The following is a 23,207-nucleotide window of genomic DNA, read 5'->3' on the forward strand; positions in this document are numbered from 1 at the left end:
AGCACTTGAAAAGTTTCTAGAGTGACTGAGGGACTCAATTTTAAATTTTAATTAATTTAAATTTAAATCTCAATAGCCATGCATGGGTCGTAGCTACCATATGGGATAGTGGGACTCTAGAATAATCCCGTGTCCTCCTGTGACACACACTCCTGGTTTCTTATACTCTCCCTTCAGTGTACCTATCACATCTTGTAATTTATATTTATTTGTACATTTTTTAATCCATTCCATATTAGACTGTAAAAGCCAGAAGAACAAATGCTTTGTCTGCTTTGCCACATTTGTGCCTATAGCACCTGGAATGGGATCTGTCCAGAGTAGATATGTCATAAACATTTACTGAATGGATGGATGGTTGAATGAGTGAGTGGTTAGTGAAGGGAGAGAGTTGCTTAGCCTGGTGCTCTGATAATGAAGTGCAGTGATGAAAAAGGTCAGCCCCCAGGTCATAAAATTAAAAGTAAGCTAAATCTGTGCTTATAAGCACCATACCTTCCCTGTGTATAAGCAAGCCTGTGTGTGTGTGCACGTGTGTGTACAAAAGCATAAAAGTGTGTTTGCAAAACTTTGCATTTGTACAGTTGTGTATGGACACGTATGTCCATGCGTTGGCATGTCAGGGAAATGAGGTCACTAAGACACATGCAAAATCACTCAGGAAGGCAGTTTCTAAGTCAGTACTTTTTATTTTGAAAGATTTGTCGAACTCTTCACATCATGGTGAGAGTTTACATGATTAATAAGAAGCAGCTTTTTCATGAAATGCTTGGAGGTGAACGAGTTCTCAGCCTGTGAGATCTGACCATCCCATTGACTTTGAAGTTTCTTTTGATTAATAGAAAGAAAAGAGAGGGGTGGGGGAGAAGAGGAGCAACATGCTAGCAACCAAAGGAAAGATCCCTCATGACAGCCATCCAGATGTGAAAAAAGAGGAAAAAGCCAAAAAACCAAAAAAAGCCCTAAACAAAACCAATTCACCAGCTGCACTTTTTCTGTTTTACAACATTCTGAGCCTCACTTCTTGATTTTGGCCTTTCTGGCTGAAACACCCTCCTACTCCTGCATCTCCCAAAGACAGTTCGGAGGGGAGCAGCCCTGTACAATGTGGTGATCTGCCCCCCAGAGGTGTGGTAGATTCTAGAGAACTGATGGTCCACGGCTCTGAAAAGTTTGAACAAACAGCCTCATATGAAAAGAAACCACTGAAAAGTGAGGGGGGTGGGGAATGGTGAGGAACCGGGTTTATGTGAGAGTTTATGTATTCCCAGAACACAGTCTTGCGTTCTTTCTCTCAGTTACAGCCCCGGGCAAACAAGATTTGTTATCTGCGGTTCTAGCTGGTGGGTTCTGCAGGTTTTCCCCACCACTGATCCTCTAGCCCCAGAAACATCCTTGCCAACGTCACATGTCTATTACTTCCCTTTGCCCACCTTCAGGCTGCGTAGGGATGACCCCCTGGCAGCCAATACCCTGAAATAAAATTAACACAAAGTCTGATTCGGTGAGTATTAGTTTCAAACAGAAAAGTAGAAAATCTAAAGATGCAATGTGTGTTGAAGGCAGACTTGAACAGATCAAAATTTCCACATATACGCCACTAAGACGATGGGCAGAGGTGCAAATGTTAAGACAAAAGTGGGACCATTAGTAGATGAGCAAGAGGCCGTGATAGCTGAGTTACAGCTAAGAGTGTCATGACTTGGGTTAAAATTTCCATGTTTAGCACCGTTAATGTACTCATTTAAGTCTATATTAGCACCTTGACCCCAGGCAGAACAACAAACCATCCAAACATTTTAAACATTGGGGAAAACAGGAGGGGGAAGGTCAAAGAGAAAGAATCTGGTTCTGCAGGTGGAGATGTGGATTTAGATCACGAGATCCTTGTCGATGTCCCCTGTAAAGCAAGAAGAAGCAGCATTAGACTTGGAGGTCGGTGTTGATGAAGATGTGCTTCCCAAGGAGTTGGCGGATCCCACCCATCCCCGGGACCAGGGGCCAGGTGACCAGTCCAAAGTCACCCAGGGAGCCTATGACTGAGAACTTTGGTCTCCCCCTCCCTGGCCGGTCCTTGTCACTTAACACCCACTGCCAAGTTACACTCCCTGTCTCCTCTCCAGGTGCCTGCCACTTCCCAGAGTAGTGCTAGACACAGAGTGCGTGCTGATGCTCGAGGAAGGGAGAGAGAAAGAGACACCCGATGGATGGACAGAGAAGGATCAGGAAGCCTCCTGAGAGAGCGAGGCCCACCCAGGCGGGGAGAGCAGACAGAAGTTAATGAGGCACAGAGAGCAGAGATGGGCAGAGAGGGCAGCGAAGAGGGAGGGAGAGGACGGCAGCTCCTTTGCTCAGACACTCACGCTCCTTGATGCCGAAGCAGCCGGCCCACTCGTCCAGGGCGATGTATTTGTCGTTGTCCAGGTCACAGGTCTCAAAAAAGCGGGTGGTGCAGTGCTCCATGGGGATGAGGGGCGCACGCAGTGGGGCTAGCTCGGTGTGAGACAGGTACCTGCAGGGGATGAGGTGGGGGAGAGCCTGAGAGCCTGAGAAAGCCCCACACCCCTGCATGGGGAGACGGGGGCAGGGAGCCTGCCCCTCGGGGCCGAAGGAAAGGATGTTCAATGCAAGATGAGAAGCCAGAATCCTGGGTCTCCCCCCAGCTCTGCCACTGACCTGCTGTGTTTCTGAGAGCACAGCCCTGGCCCACCCTGAGCCTCGGTTTGCCCCTCCATCAAAGGGGGAGGAGTTGACCATAATGTCTAAGGGCCCTTCCAGTTCTGATGTCCGTGGGTTCATAACACAGGTCTCTTGGTGCATTTGTTTCCTAATTGGCTAAGATTTGAGGGCACAGAAACTTAAGCTGAAAATATTCAGCATTTCTGCTATTGGTAGATCAAAATCTGGTATGGAACAACAATGCATGTTTTCTGTGGACACACATTTATACAGCTGCAAATGCACATTAAAGAGGCTAAAAAGACATGCATCAAAATGAAGAAAGTGCTGACTTCTGGGGAGGAGCGTGGGAAGAGACTGGGATTGGCAGGGAGGGTCGATGGAACTTTATCATTTGTATACTGTGTCATGTGTGAGAAGGAGGCCTTTTGATTTCTCTCCCACTGTCCTCCATTCCTGTCCTTCCAGCTGGCCTGGACTCCAGAGCACATGTATGATTTTTTTCCTTGTTCCCCAGAGCCCTCAATTAGTTGTCCTCAAAACACTCTTCCCCAAGGGACTACAACTTGACTCCAATTTTCTCTCTGACCCCCAGGCCCTCCTGCCCCACCCAACTCATGGAAGGAGTCAATGTTTGAACTGAACCCTCCCCCCTTCATTATATACCAGTGAGAAAACTGAGCCCCAGAGAGGGGCGGGAACTCAAGCAAGGTCACCAGGCAGCTCTGGGACAAGGAGAGGGGAAGGATGGATCCCCTGACCCAGGCTGAAGCGCTTTCCCAGACTCAGTCCTTGCAGCTCCATCCAGAAGCCTCCCTCCTGGCCCCTTCCTTGCTCAGCCTGAGCTCCAGATGTTCCCCTGACTTCTCCCCTCCCCTCCACAGTGTGACTCAGATGGATCCCAGCCACGGAAAGAGCCTGGGAGAGAAGCAGCAGGGAGTTTCCCAGTGCTCAGGAGACCCCAGGCCCCCCGGATCACCCACAGGGTGGGCAGATTCCAGGCACAGGGGCTGGACCAGGAGGGAGTGGTGAGCTTCCCCGAGGGGAGCATTCCTGGGCACAGCGTGCGAGCAGGGTGGCCTTCCTTTTCGTGCTGCTCCAAGAACACACAGCAAAAGAAGGCCAGAAGGCGGTAGTGAGGGTGACCACCCCTGCTCAGCTGCAGGTGCGCCAGCTTCCACCTGCAACTTCCAGGAGCCTTCTTTACTTTTTCCTTCGATTGTGAAAAACTGATCATCACCCAGAGCGTGAGCTCCATGGGGGCAAGGGCCATGTCAGTTCTGATTACTGTTCAATCCCCTGCCTAGAATCGTGCTGGGCATGTAATAGACACTCAGTAAGTGTTTGTTCACTGACCAACTCCCTGCCTATCCTGCAGGGCAGTTACACAGCACTTCCTAACTCATTTCGACAAGGGGCAAGAGCGATCAAACCAAGGGCCTGCCTCGGGGATGGGGCTGGCTCTGTGAATTTCTTAAGCACTTCCAGGGCCAGTTTGCCTTGTTAGGGCTGGGTCTCAGGGTCTTGCTGAAGGACCGTGAGCACACAGGCTGCCCCACCTTGGCTCTGCTACCCCGAGGAGTCTGGCATTCCTTCCTAGCTCGCTCTCCCTCCGTGAATGGATACCCCAGGCCAACACTCACCGGGTTAAGGAGGGGTTTTCAGTTCCAATGGCTTCTGCCTCTTCTGGCAGGAGGGAGTGTCTCATGGCTTTCTTCCCCCCGGTCCTGCATCCTTTCTCCTACACCTCTCCCTTCCTGCCACAGCCCTTAGGCAAACCGTGGACTCTAGGGCTGGGAGCAGCGGAGGCCCCTGGGAGGGTTTCTGACCACATCTAGTGCACCTAGCAGCGCTGACCCACGACTGTCCACTCCAGGGCCAAGCCAGAGCAGCTCCCCGGGATCCGGGGGGCCTAGGGTCTTACCCATCGATGGGGTGCTGGTCCAGCTGCCCGAACTGCCAGTGCACAGGGAAGATGTACATGTTGTAGTTCTTCTCGAAGTCCCGGGCCAGCAGCTCCACAGGGTGGTCTCCGGCTTCCAGGCGCTTCTCATTCTCGTGGATCTTCTTCACCTGTGGGAGCAGAGACGTGTGTGACAAAGAGTCCGGGGAGGCTGTCCAGACCAGTCAAGGCCCCTGCCCCCTCTGACAGGAGGCCAGAGCTGGCAGAGACCAGCCAAGGCCAAGGTTCAAAATGAGGAAAGGATGTGGCATAGATGGGTACCAGCATCTCGTCCACAAAAATGAAGGCCTGGGGCGATCTCAAAGGGCTCCCCATAGGGCTGCCACATCAGAATGACTGGGGAATATGTGCAGATGCAGCTTCCCGAGGCTTGCTTCACAGAGACAGTGATTCAGTGGGTCTGAGGCGGGGCCAGGGAAGCTGCATTTATCAGTACTCCTAGTGCTTGGTATGTCCATTAAAGTTTAAGATCCACAGACTCAGAGGGAAAAAGGAATAGAGTTATTTATGTCCCTTATGGAGACAAACAAAGTGAGCAGGTCTTTTTGTTACAGGACTTCTCAGAGCCTTTAAGATGTGAATGTACTCTAGGAGCCTTCAAAGGCAGCAAGGAGGGGTCTGTGTCCTAGCGCCCAGAATACAGGCACTCGTTGGAGTGGGGATGTGGGCTTACGCTTGGGGATCTAGATCTAGGAATGGGACTGTGGATTCCAGCCAGCCTGGGGCCAGGAGGCGTCCAGCTCAGGTGCCCTGGGACAGGATGAAAAGATACCACTCACTCGCAGCTTCTGCTTCTCGGTCAGAAGGTTGTTGTCCTCATCCCTCTCGTACAGCGTGACCAGGACGTTCTTGAGCCAGTCCCGCATGCGCAGGGGGAATTCAGTCAGCTCGGAGTCCAGGCAGGGAGCGATGTCTAGGGCCCAACACACAAGGATGGTCAGCACAGACCCTGATTCTCCCTGTCTGAGGGCCAACCTGCTGGCTGGGCGGCTCTCCCCGCCCCACGCCCTCCTCCAGCAACAAGCTTCAATCAGCGACCTTGATTGAAGCACAGGGCTCAGCCTCTCTGGGCCACAGTGTCTTCACACCTTTTGAACAAAAGAGATTGTGTGGGGGGAAGAATACTCTGCAAGTGGACAAGTGCAAAGGCACGTCTGCTGTCCCCTTGGCCTTCATCTGATCCGCGGAGGGAAATGGTTCCCTCCAATGGCTCTTGCATTTTTCTGGGTGTTGCGCCCTGAAAACAGAGGACAGGACCCACGATGATGATGTTGACTCTTGAGGGGTGTTTGAAGCTGGGATACTGAGGAATAGCATCCACCCAGAGGCCCCGCTTAGCTGGGGTGGGGATTCAGGTATGCTTAATCACCAGAACATTCTTAGCGATACGATTCCATCCTGGTCTTTGGAACTTAGCATCCCAGAATGTCAGACCTGGAGATTTCATCCAAGTCCACCCTCTTGTTGGACATATTAGAGGTCAGTGTGGAGAGAAGGGGCTCGATTAAGGCCACACTGTCAGAGCCTCATCCAGCACCAGAGCATGTGGGTGCCTGAGGGCCTAGGGGTCCATCCTTCCCTCATCCTTTCACCTATGGAAAGCCCCCTCTGTGATTAGGACCACAACCTTCTTCACCAGCAGCTGGGGAAAGGAAGAGAAGATCTGGGTTGGAAACGCTAGGAGTTGGAGGGAGTGAGTGATACGCCCCAGAGGACGGGAGAGCCGCTCAGCACGTGTGTCAGTCTCACTGCCCAGGAATTCCTACCAGCATTCCTCCCACTGCCCTCCTTCTCCAGGCTGTGCCTTCTCATTTCACACCCTTGGCCCCATAACTGGGAGAGCAGGGCTGACCACAGGAGAATCTGGTTCCCCCTCCTCCACCTTTCTGCATGCTGCACACCTGAGGCAGGTGAGGGGCCCTCCCCAGTGTCATCTGGTGCCAGGATGTACCAGACACACCGCATGGATGTTGTCTTGGAGGGGAGCAGAGGTGGCCTTGGGTGTTTCAGATGATAGGGAGGCAGCCACGCTGAAGCAGGAGCCTGGGCCAGCTGAGACTGCACCTGGGATCACTAACAAAGGGCCAGACGACACCCTGGCATCCCTTCCGCCAAACACCTGGCTCCCAGGTTTCTAGAAGAAGGTGGTGAATCATATGTCTTATGCAGGCAGACAGGAAAGTAATGGAGTAAAATGGCCAAGGATATGACAATATTGAGTAACCGGGCCTAAGGGGAACTGACAGCCTTGCCCCAATTTTAAAGCATTCAAATTCAAGTATTTTTAAAACACTTTATAGGCCTAGGTAGAACATCACTTTTGCTTCACAATGTTGAAGCAGGAAAGATTGTGGTTAGCCCTATAGAAGAACTTCCTCACCTTTACAGAAAAGAAATGAGCTGTCTTGGATGCTAGTGAGAGGCTCCAGAAATCCTCCCTGATCTTGTGCTCCCACAACTGCTCAGTTCTTCCCTGGACATGTCCTGAATGCAGATACCTACTCATAGACAATCATCTCATTTTATAAATGGGAACCCTGAGGCTCAGGGAGGGGAAGAGATTTGCCCAAGATCACACAGCACAGGAGTGGCAGAGCCAGCCTTAGTGCCAGTTCAGTGCCTTCTCCCTGAGATGGGAGGCTTGGCAGGGTCTGAGGAGAGACTCACATTTGCAAGGCCCGATGTAGTCCAGGTGGAGTTTGTGGCCCTTCTTGGTGCCCTCCAGTGTGCACTTGGTGGCAAAGAAGTGGCAGGAAGAGTCGAAGGTCTTGTTGTCATTGCTGCACACCTGGCGGCAAAGCATAGAGGGCCTCACCCTCATTCCCAGAGCCCTTCGCTAGTACCACCATCCTTGCCCATTTCAGAGATGGGGACACTGAGGGCCAGGCAAGGAACGTGATTAGCCCAGGGTCATACAGTGAGTTAGTGGTGGGGCCCAGACAAGAATCTACTCTTTGGGCTCCCAGGCCAATGTTCAGCCCATGCTGAGAGCCACTGCTGGTCTCTGAGCAGTGGTATGACAGAGTCAGGGCTGAGACATGGGAAAGCAAACCTGGGAGATATGGAAAGGATGAATTGAAGGTGAGGATGGGAAAAGGGCAGGGTGTGCAGAAGAGTTAATACAGCAGGCCTGGGATTGTTATCCTTAGAAAGGCGCACTTATGATGTTGGCCCTTGGCTGGAGTCTGAAAACGTGGCTGGTAAACAGTTCCCTGAACTGTTAGAAAACTGTCCACAATGATGAAAGTGGCTCACTGTGCCTAGATTGCTTGTACAAATAATATGGTTCATGCTGAACATCTGTTTTCCTGCTTGGAGTCTGGACTTTGGGTACATGCTAGGGCGGGGATGTCTGTGTGACCAGCCCTCAATTAAACGTTGGGTGCTGAGTCTCTAAAGGGCTTCCTTGGGCAGAAGCCTTGCTCACATGTGGCTACATCTCATCTTTGTAGCTGGGGAAAGAGTGGGTTCTGTGAGACCCCTCATGGCAGGGGGAGAGTAAGCAAGACTGTGCATGGATTCCTCCACTCTCTGCCTGTATCTTGTTCCCTTTTCATCCAGCTACATACCCTTAAGTCTTAGCGGTGAGTGCAACTGTGTGCTGAGTTATGTTGGTCCTCCTAGTGAGTCTCTGCATGAGGGGGTGGCCGAGCAGAGATGCCGTGGGCTGAACAAAGGCAGTGGCAGAGTAAGTGGCTGTGTCAGGAGGAGGGGAGCCTTGCGTTGAACATCCTGCACACGCTTATTGCTTATATATCACTGCAGAGGGAGAACTGATGGGCATTGGTGACCAGTGCGGTAGGGGGTGAAGGGGTGACGAGGAGGGAAGAGTTGACAAAGATGCTAAAATTTGGAGCCCAGAGGATAAGTTGTACTGGGGAGAGATTGAAGATGGAGAAGCCAGGTGGGAGGTTGTGGGAATGATACTGGTACTCGATTTGTTGCCCTGAGCTAGATTACCACTAGCACAATGGTTGACATGCATGGGTGCTCAATAAGTATTTACTTGGATGGATGGATGGATGGATGGATGGATGGATGGTTGAGTCCTACTGGAGGTATAATGAACAGGTTTGAAAGATTTTTAAAAATAGCACATATTGAGAACTTAGTAAGTACCAGACATTATCTGACAAATCCCCACAATAGTCCTATGAGATAAAGTCTATTTCTGTCCCCTTTTTAGAGGTGAGAAAACTTGGAGAGGAACATAGCTAAGATCCCACACTAACAACTGGTGGAGATGGGGTTTGATGTCAACCTTCAGTCTGACCCAGAATGCACATTTTTGGACCTGATGCTTTGCCAAGCTGCTCTCACATATAGAAAGCCCCTCTCCTGGTGCCTGGTGGTGTTGATGTATTCCCTTTGGAGTCTGAGTAGAGTTGGAAGCTGGTGGCGCCATGTAAATTCTTGCTGGTTGCTGGAGTCCAGTGACGGGAAGAGCCTCCCCCCCCGACTCGCTTGCTTGCTGTAACTACACCTAGCGAGTGGACTTCTGAGACTGGAGCTGCCCCGTGGGACCACCAAGCAGCAGTGTTCTGGGCAGATGCTCTGTGTTCTGAGGACCCCAGCCCCCTGCCCTGCCCCTGTCCCTCAGGCTCACCTTCTCAAACTCGCCAATGGGGGCAGGGCAGGTGGTGGGGTCCTGGCACACGCACATGGGGGTGTTGTTCTCGTCCAGCTCGCACACCTTGCCATGTTTGCAGTGGTGGTTCTGGCAGGGGTCTGGTGGAGCGCAAGGGCACCCGGTTAGCATCACCCGGGCTAGCACGTCCACCCCACCCCACACGGATCCTTGGACAGAAGTCCTAGGCTGTGGCCCCCACTCGGGCTTTGAGCAGCCCTGCGTCCTCCCTTCTCTTCGGCTGAACCCAGCAATCGGCATGTAGGGGAGCAGCTGGCTCAGCCTGGGGATTAGAGATTCAGTCTGAGGTCAGGGCCAGGCACACTTGGGGGGCTGGGGGCTCAGTCTGGGACCCAGGAGCGCCAGGTGCCATATAGCTCCCCCAAGGATGGAAGCAACCATTGCGTCCTCAGCTGTCGGTGGATCAATCATCGCAAGGCATTTTGGGATTTTAGAATAGACTTTCTAAAATGACTTGGAAAGCCAGCTGTTGTCACGGAGCCAGGGAGCTGTGAGGCCCAACAAAACAGACTTGAGTGGCTGTAGCGGAAAAGGGAGCAGAGCCCCAAGGCCCACACTGAACAATAGAGCCTGCTTGTGTCTGGTAAACACTGGATGAGGGGCATGGAGGGGAAGGAACATGACTCAGTAGACGCCCCTCTGGTCCAACGAATATTCTGTGCCCTCAGGATGCGAGCCGTCTAGCCTTTTCCTCCTGGTGCTTGTCTGGGGGTATCAGAGTCATCCTTTGTTGGATGCCTGCCCTGCCAGGCCCTGGGCCAAGGGCGCTTCTGCTTTATCTCATAATCCTCTGACAGCCCTGGGGCAAGGATCTACCATCTTCACCCTTCCCCAAGTAAGACATGAGGAAGCTGGGCTCAGAGAAGCTTCGCAGGCTGTCGGAGGGCATCGCAGAAAGAGGCGGCAGTTTGGAGGCAAGCCTTGTTTGGTTCGCCTCCAGAGTGTGTGCTATTAGCCCCTGGGGTACGAAGCATCTCCACTGTGTGGGATGGGAATGCTGGCACTGTGGGTGGGAGACAGAGGCCCTGGGTCATTGCGGTTGCTCTGGCGCTAACTCCACGGGTAGCCTTATATGAGTTGTGTCAGGTTTCTAGGCCTTATTTCCTCACGGCTGTGTGAAAATCAAATAAGCTCATGAGTGTGAAAGCTTCTGGGGCCATCGAGTGACCAGATGGGACTGGGGACCTCAGTGGGAATGTGCAACCCAACTTTGGAATTACAGTAAAGAGCTATAAGGGGAGAAGGCCATTTGCAGCTTGAGAACTTCCCTTCCTGACACTCACGGCCCGGCTATAAATAGGTCTTTCCAGATTCCAGAAAATAATCCCAACCTTTCAGTCAAGGCAGTTTCTCCTCCACGGCCCATCCTGCAGAGAGGACCGCACCCTGCATTTCCTTGGGAAGGAACTTCATGCACGCTGGACCCACGCTTTAGGCCCAGGTGGCAGAGGGCAGAGGCTTCATGTGACAAGACACGGGGAAGGGACCTACTTTCAGCCACCACCTCCTCCTCGGCTTCCTCAGCACCTTCATCAAATTCTCCTACTTCCACCTGGACGGGGTTGGTTCCCACAGGTACCTGGGGTGGAGGGAGAAGAATGAGTCAAATGGCCCTACCCCCATCCCAGACCTGGAAGAAAGGGGCAAAGGCTGGAGGGGGCTTGCCTGGAGCCTCAGGTACCCACAAAGGGATGGGGAGAGACAAGCTGGAGAAGGGCACTGGGCCCAGGTCACAGAGAGTGCAATTGCCAGGTCCAGAAGTGAGACTGAATCTTATAGGCCGCTGTGACTCTAGGGCCCCAGAGCTCTATGGAGATGCCTCAGAGGCCACCGGGGGGGTCAGGGCAAGAGGGGGTGCCAAGCTCTCCACCCTTCCAGCCACACCAGAGCAGCTCCGCTTTCATCTGTTTGACATATGGGGAAGACCGTGGGTGATCATCTGCGAAAAAATGTCCCACAGCTTAAAAAGTAAACAAAATTCAAAATCATAGCTCCCAACTGTTAGGTTCCATGGAAGGTTTGGGGAGCATTCAGGAGTGTGTCAGGATTGGGGGATACACAGGATTTACATCTGTGCCATGCCCGTTCCAGCAGGAGACCCACAGCACCTGTTTGGCTTTCTCAGGGAGCAGATGTGGGCAAAGAGGGGCCGCAGGTCTGGGGTCCCTCCCCACCTACCTCGGACACCTCAGCCACGGTTTCCTCGACCACCTCCGTCTCATCAGGCAGGGCTTCCTGTTGCTGTTGGGAAGTGAAAATAGGGTTTGGAGAGGTCAGGGCCAAGGCCAGCTTGACTGCTCAAGTGCCTCGGCCTGGACCTCTAAAGCTGGGGAGTTAGGAGAGCGGCTCGTTGGAGACCCCCAAGGCTGTGCACTTGGGGGTCTCCAACGAGCAGAGCCCCTCAGGGACTTCTGTGAGTAGGGATGAAGGCACAGGAGAAGCCAAACATGGGGGCCCTGTGGGGCTCTGGAGCACCGCCCTTTATATTTATATCTGGAGCTTCTATCTAAGATTTGGCTTGGAAAAGCATTTCCGCTGCTTAGGCTCCTATAAAGTCTGAAAACCGCTAATGCAGAACAACTCCCTTCATCTTACAGATGGGAAAACTGAGACCCAGAGGGGATGAACACTGAATTTTAACAGAGGTCATTATCTTCCCCACAAGCGTGATATCATCATCATCATTATTATTTTTTGGCGATTCCTTCTTGGAGTCAACTTGTAGTTAGAAGAAGCAAGATAGCATATGACTTTGAGGTGCCTGGCTGGCTGGGGCTTCTTCTAAAAGTGATGCTAACTTGCCAAATCTTTTGCCAAAATCTCACTGCCTGATCAGGATTGCCAGCATCTACCATCGTCACACCTTCTAGTGAAGAGAGGGTGAGGGAATCATAGGTGAAAGAAACTTTTCTTTGCCCGCTTCACGTTTCTTCCTCCGTCTTCTGGTAACAGCTTCCAGCGTAGCATTGGATGACCCCTGCTGGCCCTCTCCATGCGATTCTTGGATGGCCTGTCAGTCAGGGTGCCTCACAATCCCTTGGCCAACAAGCAGGCCCAGGACCCAAGCTCAACTAGGTTGGCTCTCCTTGAATTTTTTTAATCTTCTTGACACATTTTCTCAAGATGTGAAAACTGTCGGAGTAGAGACATTCAAATGGCAACACCTCCTTGACCGTCCATTAGATCTTACCTCCCAGATCCCAGAGCTGCCCTTTTCTAGTTCTCCCCAAGGCCTTGGATTTTACAATCTACCCCTATATCCTTTTCCCTCCTAATTTAGTCAGATTGGAGTCTGTTGCTTGCAACCAAGTAGCCCTCACTGATTCAGAAACTAACACAGCCCTCTCTCTGTGGCTTGAATCCCTTCTAACATCATCCCCATCAGCATCCCCCTGCTCTGCTAGAATTCCTCATATGACAAACAGGTCACTTCCTTCTAAAGCAATTCTAGTCCCTTTCTGGGAAGCTCTGATTGCTAAAAAGTGCATCTTCATGTTACATGGAAATCTCTCTTCTCTGGAACCTCCACCCAATGGTCCTCATTCACTTTTTCTTCTGAGCTTATTAAAGAAAAAAAAAATTTTTTTTTTTAAATTAGACAGTTAACTCAAGATGGGGAAGTCTCTGTCCCTTCTGAGCATCTAGGGCTGGCAGATTCGATGCCCCTGGGCTGGTGGTGGGAGGTAAGACCAAACAGATGTGACCTTTAGGTACTTACAGGGGCTGCCAAGGCCCACCCGGCCAGGCAAAGAAGGAAGAAGATCCAGGCCCTCATGGTGCTAGGAACCCTGTGGGGAGGAGAGAGATGGAGAGTTCAGCGAGGGGGATGTTCCTTTTTGTTTGGGATCTTAGTTCCCTGACCAGAGATCGAACCCGCACCCCCTGCATTGGATGTGCGGAGTCTTGACCACTGGACCGCCAGGGAAGTCCCCAAGGGGGAGGTTTCTTGATGGAGAGTCCTTGACGCTGAATTCCTGTGATATGCAAGGTAATTTTAGATGGTCCATGTTAAAGGATAGTGAAAGACACGGGAGTAAGTTGCTTCTACTCATTTCTCTTTCAATCCTGATTATATGAGAGAGTCTCAGTTTGGTGCTAATGTGTCTTTAACACCTAACACTCATCCCTTTTGAACTGAGAGTATGCCTCTGGCTCAGAGCCTCCACAGGAAACTACATCCAGCTGGAATTCAATAAATTTGTTTTGTCTCCTTTGTGTTTAGTTTTACAGTTTCCTTCTATTTATGACAAAGGTACACAGATTTTTCCATTTATGGTAGTGATCTTAAGTCTCCTTTCTCAATACATTTATTTAAGTTTTTAAAAAGTGATTCGACAAAGGTGATTAGCTAATTAGTCAAGTCTTGGCAATGCGGAACCAGATCATGTTCAAGGGTCCCTTCAATCCCTGGTGTTATAGGATTCTTTTCTTCCTATACCCCAAACTCTCCTCCCCTCCTCCTCCACCTCATCCTTTTCCTCCTCCTCCTCCTCCCGTTCCTCTTCCTTCTGCTTCCTACCCATCTCTAATAAGAGAAGCTAATGGGCAGCAACCTCTTGCCAATTTGAGACAATGAGATCTACATTCTAAACAAAGAACAATAGTTTTTGAGTGTGGCCAGTGGAAACCTGTGGCCATACTTTCCTCCATTTACCCAGGAGGATGGCACTTCTCTGGATCCTGTGTGGGAACTATCCAAATGCTTACATATGTTGCATGTTACCTTCCCTTTCCCCTTCACAGTTAAAGGATGTTAGCTGAGATCTAGAAAATTCTCCTGCCCTGGTCACTGCTGTGACCTTCCTCTAGATGCTGAGCTCTCGACTCTAACAATCTCATGACTGGAAGGCATCTTGGAACAGAATCTCCTCTGATGGTTCACTGCCAAAATGCCATCCCTAACTGAGGAACTATGGTGGGGACATTTCGTTTCTTGTTCTAACTGAATGGACTTCCATTTCCAAATGGCTTTAGAAAGTTCTTCCTTATACTGTTCAATTTGGCTCCCTCAAGCGTCTCCTGGTCTACTCTGATGGTCCTTCTGTGGCCACACAGAGCAAGCATGCTCCCTCTGCCCCCAAGCAGCTTTTAGTCAAGGTGAGCAACAACCATATCTTCCCTCGTTTGTCCCCCAAAACTTCCATATCAGTCCCATTATCCCTAGTTCCTCCCAAGACTTCTCAAATGACCAAGCACCTTGGTGGGAGGTACCCTGGCATCGTGGAAGAAACACTTGGCTTGGAACTAAATGCCAGGGATTCTGGTTCTGTCTAAATACTAACTTGGTGTATTGGTTCAATCCTTCGTCCTCTCTAGACCTTGGTTCCCCCTTCTATTGAGAGGGTTAGACTAGGTGAACATTGAGGTGGTAGCCTGGGCCCTTAAGATGCCCTTAAACTGTCACAGCACATGCTGGTCTAGGCATACATCCTCCCCTCTGATATCCTCCATTTTAACTTGGATTATGGTATTTGGGGAAACAGACAGGGGAAGGGCAGACTTCATAATGATCCTTTATTGGATTGAAATAGACACTAAACCTCACTATTTCATAGAGTATACAAGAAATAAAACCAACAGAAATTTAAAAAAATCAACCTGGGAGCTTGGCTTTGCTTCACGATGTCCCCAACTCCCAGAGGAATCCAGTCTTCCCTTTCCAGGCAGTTTTGGGAATGTTCCTCCCCTCACACAGCTGTATGCTTTCCTTCCCCCCTCTCCCCTCAAGCCTTGAGGTGGAAAAATCTCCCTTCTTGCTTCTGCATTTGGAAGATACAAGCAAAACAACTCCCACATGTGGCTTTGGACGAAGGGAACAGGAGAGAAAGCATGAATGAAGGGCTTGTCTGAGATTGTTTGAAGTTGAAGGGTCAAAGTGAGACTCGTAGCAGGAACAAAAAAAGTCATCTCGTCTGGGCTCCAATTGCAGAGAAGACATATCGTTAGAGAAACAGCCCAACTAGGACTGGAAAGGCAATAAGCTTCAGGTTGGAGAGCCAGGAAGACTGATGTCTCCAGAGCCTGTGTCCTTCGTATGAGCAGAGGAACTGCCCCTTCTCTTTGACCAGGGAAGGGTTTGTGGGTCGGCTCTTCTGTCTGTCCTGCCTCACCACCTGTGCTCTTTCCCAGTGGCACACTGACCCTTTCTGCCACCCCCATCCTAGGTGCTGCAGCCGGAAGAGAAAAATAATTCTACATCTTACAGTACGTTATAGTTTCTAAAGGCCTCACATATAGTACTCTTTCCCCTTGGAGCCTCTGACACACTGGCAGGCAGGCATGGGAGGGCTCTGAGTCCTGCTGTCACGATGAGGAGTCTGAGGTTGAGAGGGAGAAAGTCACGCAACATTCAGGCCCCTTCCAAGCTGACAAACTCCCTTCTCATGGCGTTGGTTTGGGCCTCATAGGGGTCATGCTCGGAGACGGGAGTGGGGTGGGAGAGAGAAGCGGAAAGTGAGAGTGTTAAGAAAAGGACACAAAATCTTGGAGGAGGAGTTATTTTCCAAATTTGAGGTTTTGCCCAGTGCCCAGTGCTACCTCACCAGTCCCAGAACCCTCTCCCTCCAGATGATGGGATGGGAGGGAAGGGGGGCAGCTGGACTGTTCTCGGATGCGTGACCATACTCCCTGCATACCTGTGAGCTCCCTCTTGGAGGTTCTGTAAACCATCACTGGCCGAAGAGGCAAGGCACCCATCCTGCAAAGCTAAGGGGGTGCATCAGTAACGCCAGCAAGGTCAGAACACAGGGTCAAACCCCAGCATCCAGAAATTATCAGCTGTGCACCCATCCTTTGCCAATCAAACCTAGGTCTGGTGTGCCCAGGGAAAATAAAAATACTTTTGTATAAATGAGCAATTTTAAATGAAAACTCCCTTCTTTGTATCTCTTTAGTTTGTAATGATACCTGTGTTTATCCTTTTCAAAGTGTCTTCATAATCCGGCATCCCATTGGGGGCTGAAGGCATGTCTTTCTGCCTTATAGTACGGGAGAGAAGGCTGAGGCTCGGAGCATGGAAAAAACCTGCCCAGAGCCCCAGGGAGCCAGCGGCAGGGCTGAATGAGGACCCAGGCTGCCCCCCTCTGCCACTGGCATGCCCTCCACCTCACAAGCTGTTTCCCTTTGTGGCAGCTCCCTCCCTAGGTGCTCACCTGAAGGGGGCCCAGTTGGGCTGCCAACTGGTCCAAGGTACAGGGAAGGAAATGAGCCTGGGGGGGTGGGGGGATGAGGGGGGCAGGAGGTGTGTTTCCCTTGGCTCAGTGGTCATCAGATGCAGACACCGCTCACTCCCACCCCGCCGCCTGTCCTGCCTCCTGTTCCGTACATCCAGTCCCTTCCTTTTGCCTTTATTTGCTCTGGAGATGGCTGAAAACCCATCCTTGGCTGCCAGCAGGACCCGAAGCTGAGGTCACTTCTCTGGGGATGGAAAAGTACAGCCAGCGCCCCCAGTTCATCTCCCTCAAAATATAACGGGCCTCCTTTGGGCTCTCGCTGGACACTGAAAAGTCCCTGAACATCAGAACTGGGGGAAATCTCAGAATCATAAAATTTTAAATCGTGGGTCTTGGAATCATAGACCCCTAAGAACATGAAACACAGCATCTGAGATGCAATCATCAAATCTTATTTGAGTAGAAGGGTTTATGGAGCAATGCAGTCTAATAGAACTTTCTGAGATGATGAAAATATTCTATATCTGCATTGTCCAATATGGTAGCTACTGGCCACCAGTGGTTATTGAACACTTGAAATGTTGCTAGTGCAAATGAAGGGCTGAAGTTTTCACTGTGTTACATTTTAATTAAATCTGTGTAGCCATATGTGGCTAGTGACTACCATATTAGACAGGGTGGTTATCAACTTTTATAGAGGCAGTATGGCAGAAAGGTAAGCCCAGGGGCTCTGGAGACAGAACATACAGGATCAAATCCTGGCTCTGCCACTTAGCATTTGTGTGACCTTCAGAAAGTGACTTTCCCTCTCTGGCCATCTGTAAAATGCAAATAACACACCTACCTTGAAAGGCTCATGGGTGATTTGCCCGAGAGAATACAAGAGGTTAGCAATGGAAGAGCATCTTAAAATCCAAAGATTCCAGAATCTCCATCCCCCTTGAAAATCCAGGGCAAGAATACCAGCTCTTTGTCTGTGGCCCAGGGAGAAAAGGTGTTGGGGTGGAGAAAGGAGACATTGCTCCTCTTGGTCTCAGGCACACCAGCCCAGCCCCCAGTGGGCACAGTGACAGAGCCGGCCCCAGGCTGCCCTCTCAGTTGAGCTGCTGACGCAAACCAGGCGTCTTGCTTCCACTGTTTGGCTTGCAAACAAGGGTTCCAAAAAACACATGTTCCTGGTAAACAAGCCCAAAGAGAGGAAAACAAGTCTAGAGGCTAATAAAAGAACCCGTGAGTGAGCCAGACCCGCCAGGGAGCTGGGACTCAGAAGGAGGGCTGAGCCAGGCCAGAGAGGCACCATCACGGCCAGTGTGGCTACATGGGCACTCACACCCCAGGGGAGCAGACGCAGCCAGTCAGAGGTGACGTGGAAGTCAGGTCCTGGGTTCGAGTTTTGGCCATGTTGCTCCCAGCTCACCATGCAGATGAGGGTAGCCTCCTCTACTCCCTGGACCTCACCTAGCACCACTCATCTGCACAATGAGGGGGATCTTTTAGACCAGGGTGTTCAACATACAAGCCAGGAGCTCTTTCTCTCAATGAAGTCTTCTGCAAAAGTCCAAATTTGAAACAGCTAAGAGCCTCTTGCATTTGTTGAACATGTGAATGTACTATTATCTATTCAATGAATTAGCTTGAAATTTTAAAAAAACAAAAGCAGGTGAAAGCGGTGTTGAGTTGGGGGCTGGAAATCCTGTACACTTGGACACCCCGTGAGACACCTTGGAATGCCTCTAGGTTCTTTCATGAACAGAGTTTGAAGACCTTGGGGCCAGGTGGTCCCTAAGGTTCCTTTCAGCCCTGACATTCTGAGTCAACTGAGGCAGAAATCTTTCAGAGTACCACCTTTCCCAACTTGCCCCTTGACTCCCTGCTTCCACTTCTAACATTTCTTGCTGGAAGGGAAGAAGCTAAGGGAAACTTTTATGGTATTATGGGCGCTCAAGCCTAGCTTTGAAAAGGTTCAGAGGCAACTCAGAAGTAGCCCCAGAGTGTGAGACTAGAATCAATCTGACTGAGGTTCTATAAACACATATGAGATGCCACGTTTCACCGTGGTTAGGAGAGGCCCCAGGGTGGAGCTTCAGGCTCTCCTTCTTGGCTCCCCCTAGGGGCCACTGCTGCATCTGGGTGACCACAATGAAGGGGATGAAAAATAACATCAAAGTGTCCAAGCTGTCACATCCTAAAGATAGCAAATCTGTGGCATATATGCCTCCACCTGCCCCTCCTGTGCATGTGGCAGACATTACTAATCAATCATATGACCTTTTCCTCTAAAGTCCAGAGTGGCATTCAAATCCTGAACACAGTTCTTCTGGCAGCTGCTACCAATGGATTGGCATTGTCAAGCCATGGGAAATCTCTTTGCCATGCTTCTGATTTTAGAGATAGGGAAACTGAGGATCAGAAAGGGAAAATAATTCACTCGAGGTCATATGGCAAGCTAAACTTCCAGATGTTCAGAAACATCCAGATGTTTGCGTTTTTATTTTTTCATCTGATCAAGTCAGGATCCTAAGGCTATAACTAACACAAGATGGCCCAGAAGGATCCACAGATGAGATGGGTTAATACCAAGTTTCTGAAAGAACCCAGCTCTGGAGAGAGTTGCTATTTCCATTTGTATTTTCCCTATAGATATCAAGCTCTATAGCTTGATGAGTGAGGGCAGAGTTAATTTCCTGTCTAAGACATCTTCTGGGTGAGAAGGAGGCTGTTTTTCTAAATAATTCTGTCAAGTCACTGGTTGCTGGCCTTGGGCTTGCACAGCCCAGCTGTCCCTGAGTTCAGGGTTGGGGTCAGGACCCAGGCTCTGTGCTGTAGAGAAAAGGTAATTTCTTTCATCCCCAGGGTTGGCTGAAAACTCAGCTCCAGCCTTCCCTTTCCTCCTTTAAAGGAGGTTAGGGAGGGAGCCAGCAGGAAGCAAATGAGCAGCTGCCTCTTAGCCACATCCTGCTGCCCTAATGACAAAGCCATGCGGGCTGGGTTAGGCCATGGCAGGCCAGCAAAGGAGAGAAAGAAGTCCTGCTCATCACTTATTATTCACAGGGCTCATTGCCTCTAGAGAGAGGAGTGTATGGAGGATGCCAAACTGCTCAGATGAAACAAACAAAAAACACATTGAACATCTGGATGTTTCCAAACATCTGAAAGTGTGGCTCAGGCATCAGTTTGCTGTGTGACTTTAAGTGAGTTATTCTCCCTTCCTGAGTCTCAATTTCTGTCTGTAGTATGTAACAGGTGGTCAGGAGTCTGTCTCCCTGCCATGGCCTATAGTTAGATCTGGCTGTGCACATCTGTGTGTGGCTACGAACAGCAGTTGTGTATCTGTATGAGTGACCTATGGACCTGAGGACCTCTGTGTGAAGCTGTGTATGCGACTCTGTGCATGTCTACCTGACTCGGCATCTGTCGGTTTCAGCCTATGTAGGTGAGGGTCAGAGTTTGCATATGCATCAAAATGGACCTCTGGGACTTGTCTGTGAGTCAGGGTATCGTTCAGGGAGAGCTTTGAGTGCATGACCTTCTGTGTCTGCTCATGTATTGAGACATTTATTTTTAGCTGTGCCAGTGGGTGCCTGCTGGTGAAATCAATGTTTATATATTTGGCATCCTCGTGGGTTTTTTATCTCTGCACACATAGCTACCTATCTAAATAACCTCAAAAATAACATATTTTTCTGTTTACCTCACATCCTCAGCTCTTTCCTTTCCTCCACCATCCTTTTCTATTTATAGCTTATTTTCAGCAAGGAAGACTGCTCTTGTGAATAGCAAACCCCAGCCATGCTATTGGTTGACAAGTCTCTACGGATGTATAAAGATTTTAGCAGGACTGTTATGTAACCCAAGACCCCCAGCCCCTCCTCTCTTGTTTCCTTTTCAACTAGGGGGCCAGGAGGTGTTAAAAATGTAGCCCAACTATTCCCTCTAATGAAAGCAGCACCTGGCATTTAGGTTCACAGGACTTCAGAGCTGGAAGGGTACCTGGAGACCATCTAGGTTACATTCTCCATTTAATAGATTGGGAAACTGAGGTCCAGAGAGGGGAAGTGTCTTTCCAAATGTTACTCACTGTGAATTAGGATCCACCCCTGCCATTGCCTTGGCCAATGCTCTTTCCACACTGGAGGGTACAACACTCTTGGGAAATACTCAAGAAGATGCCCAAATCAAAAGACTTTGAACAATATTTATTTTGTTTAAATGTGCCTGTCAGCACTTTTAGGAAAGGGAAGTTATATCCAAACCCCAAGATGATGAAGCTGCCAGACAAAAAAGCTGGGGATGATTTCACCAACTCTTTGGATGCCATAAATTCATCAGTTCTAAAAACCCATCTCATTAAGTGGGAGGGCCACAGTGTAGCAAGTGCTTCGCTGTGCATCACCCTGTTTTGTCCACACAGTATCCCTTTGAGGTGGTGCTGTTATTGCTTTTTAACCAAAGAGGAACCTGGGGCTCAGAAAGGAGAAGCCATTAGTTCAAGGTCAAATGGCACCTTTGAGGCAGAGGTGGAATTAAAACTCAGGTCTTCAAGTTGCCTGTCTAGGAAGCGGGAAGCATATCACAGCCTCACAGCTGCCCTGGGGTGCTGGGAGATCAGAAGGGCAGGACCTAGAGTTTGCTGTCCTGGTGTTTGGGGACAGAGTGGAGTGGGGGACATTCAGACTGAGCCTGATGTTCTAAGTGTTTCTAGAGTCCCCAGCCAGCAGGCAGAGACCCTGAAAAAAAGGTTGCCTTGGCAACTCGCATTCCTCATAGAGTGAGTCATAGCAAAGAAGAGCCTTTTGGTGGGTGGGACTTGGAAAAAGTTTCAAAAGTTGATTCCTTCCCCAGGCACCGCCCCCTTCCTCCCCACCCTCCCTCCCTCCGATCCAGGCTTTGTCGATGTGGCAGCTGATGGCTGAGTTAACTCTCTCTTCCCCCAACCACTCTCATTTCAAAGTTTTTCATCCTCCTGCAAATATACCTTTGTTTCCAGTCCCCACCCACTCCATCTTCCACATCATGCCCTCCGGCTACCTGGAGGGTCAGCATCCATTTGAGAATATGTTAAGACCAAAGGCTGTGAACACCCTCTTGTATACACTGCTGCTGTCTCTGCCTCTTTCTGTCTCTGTTTCTGTCTGTCTGTCTCTCTCACACACACATTACTGTATATACAAATTTAAGGGGTTTGCAGGTGCCTTTAAGCCTATGCAAAAGCTAGTCTGTGGATTCTGGTTTAAGAGACCTTCCTTTGAAAGTTTCAGAGGACGTCGGGCACCCCAAAGACCATCAATCAAGTCCACCCCTCTTACTTTACAGACAGGGAGACTAAGTCCAGAGGAGACACTTACCTAAGATGACACATAAAATGTGTGCCTTCGGTCTGCCACCTTGCTTCTGATGTGCTTCTCCCCCTACTGTCATCACTTGGGGTGTATAGAAATTTAACCCCACAGAAAACACTTTCTCTATGTGTTCTGCATAGAATAGAATTTTCTGGAGGAAAATGTGCGCCTCTCTGTTCCTTTTGGGGCAGACTGGGCTTCCTAGAAGACATGCCTCCCCCAATGCCCCCTTTTCTCTTGGTGTCCTCAGGGACTCAAGGAAGTCCACTTCTCAACCAGCCAGTGGAGCCATAGACTGAAGAAGACCTAACACCAGCCTGTGTAGAGTTTGAGCTTCTCATAGCAATGTGTGAGAAGGTTGCCCTGGAACCCTCTCCATCTTTCCTCCTCCCTTCCACTCTTTACAGCACATCCCCCAACCCAGCCTCCCATCAGACCCAGTGCCTCAGCTGGACCATATCAGATGTCTGGCGTCTTCAGATCTAGATACACAGAGGGCTACTGCTGGCCATTTCCTGTGCTTACACCCCAGGGAACCCAGGATAGGAACAATGCCTAACCCAAGACTGACTGTCTGATAGTGCTATTTCAGGGTGAATGGCACCGGAATCAGTGTGTGTGTGTGTGTGTGTGTGTGTGTGTGTGTGTGTGTTGGAGGACGGGGTTTGAGAGGGGAGAAATTCCAGGGAAACAGGAGCCTTCCCAGAGGTGCTGATTAAAGATGAAGACTCCCCCTTTGCCTTCCAGAGATCAATGTATCATTCAGGCAAAGTCTCTTCTGGAAAACAGAGCCCCTGACCAAGAACTAAGTATAGGAAGTTTCTTCTGGAATGGGAAGCAGGGCAGACTCTGGCTGCCGGCCAGTCCCTCTTGCAGCTGTGCCCAGATCAGATTCCCAGGAAGGGAAGAGGCTGCCGCATTTGTAAAGGCAGCCTCTGAAACCAGAGAGACGGACACAGAGAGAGACAGAGAGAAAATACTCCCTCAAAGACAGTCTGATTATTTTCTGCGAACCTAAAAGGGAGACCAAGTTATCCTGAAAAGCAACAGGCAGCAAGTCCGTGGTCCTTTAAGGGGAGCAATGATGGAGCCCAAAGGAGATGCACATCCCTGTCTATGATCCAAGAGACCTCCCAGCATAGCTTCCCCTCCCTTGTACACAAAGTTGAGGAGTGAACCAGAGTGCAGGGGTTATGGGACTAGAGAAGGGACAGGCAGGGCAGGGGTCATGCATACCTCAGTGGCAGGCAGGCAGACAGCAGGCAGCAGGCAAGAGCTCCGGGCGGTCTGAAGGTCTGCAGGAATGTGAGGGGTTTAGAGCCTGGTAACAGGAAACCACTCAGAGCTCTGGGCTGGGTCTCCCCCTCCACCCCGCGGTCCCTCCTCCTCCTGTGTCTCCTCCTTCC

General features: G+C 50.3%; 1 protein-coding gene across 1 annotated transcript; it reads right to left on the reverse strand.

Annotated features, from left to right (window-relative positions):
• Nucleotides 1-669: 669 nt before the first annotated feature.
• On the reverse strand, nucleotides 670-23,146 carry SPARC (secreted protein acidic and cysteine rich). Its single transcript, XM_061189888.1, has 10 exons — nucleotides 23,038-23,146; nucleotides 13,009-13,078; nucleotides 11,469-11,531; nucleotides 10,782-10,869; nucleotides 9,249-9,370; nucleotides 7,310-7,430; nucleotides 5,422-5,555; nucleotides 4,604-4,752; nucleotides 2,364-2,512; nucleotides 670-1,900 (listed from the first exon to the last, which is right to left on the reverse strand). The coding sequence occupies exons 2-10, from the start codon at nucleotides 13,063-13,065 to the stop codon at nucleotides 1,872-1,874; spliced, it is 912 nt and encodes a 303-aa protein (XP_061045871.1). The 5' UTR covers nucleotides 13,066-13,078; nucleotides 23,038-23,146; the 3' UTR covers nucleotides 670-1,871.
• Nucleotides 23,147-23,207: the final 61 nt, after the last annotated feature.

The sequence above is a fragment of the Eubalaena glacialis genome, chromosome 4 (genome assembly GCF_028564815.1).
Source record: "Eubalaena glacialis isolate mEubGla1 chromosome 4, mEubGla1.1.hap2.+ XY, whole genome shotgun sequence".
Classification (NCBI taxonomy): Eukaryota; Metazoa; Chordata; class Mammalia; order Artiodactyla; family Balaenidae; genus Eubalaena; species Eubalaena glacialis.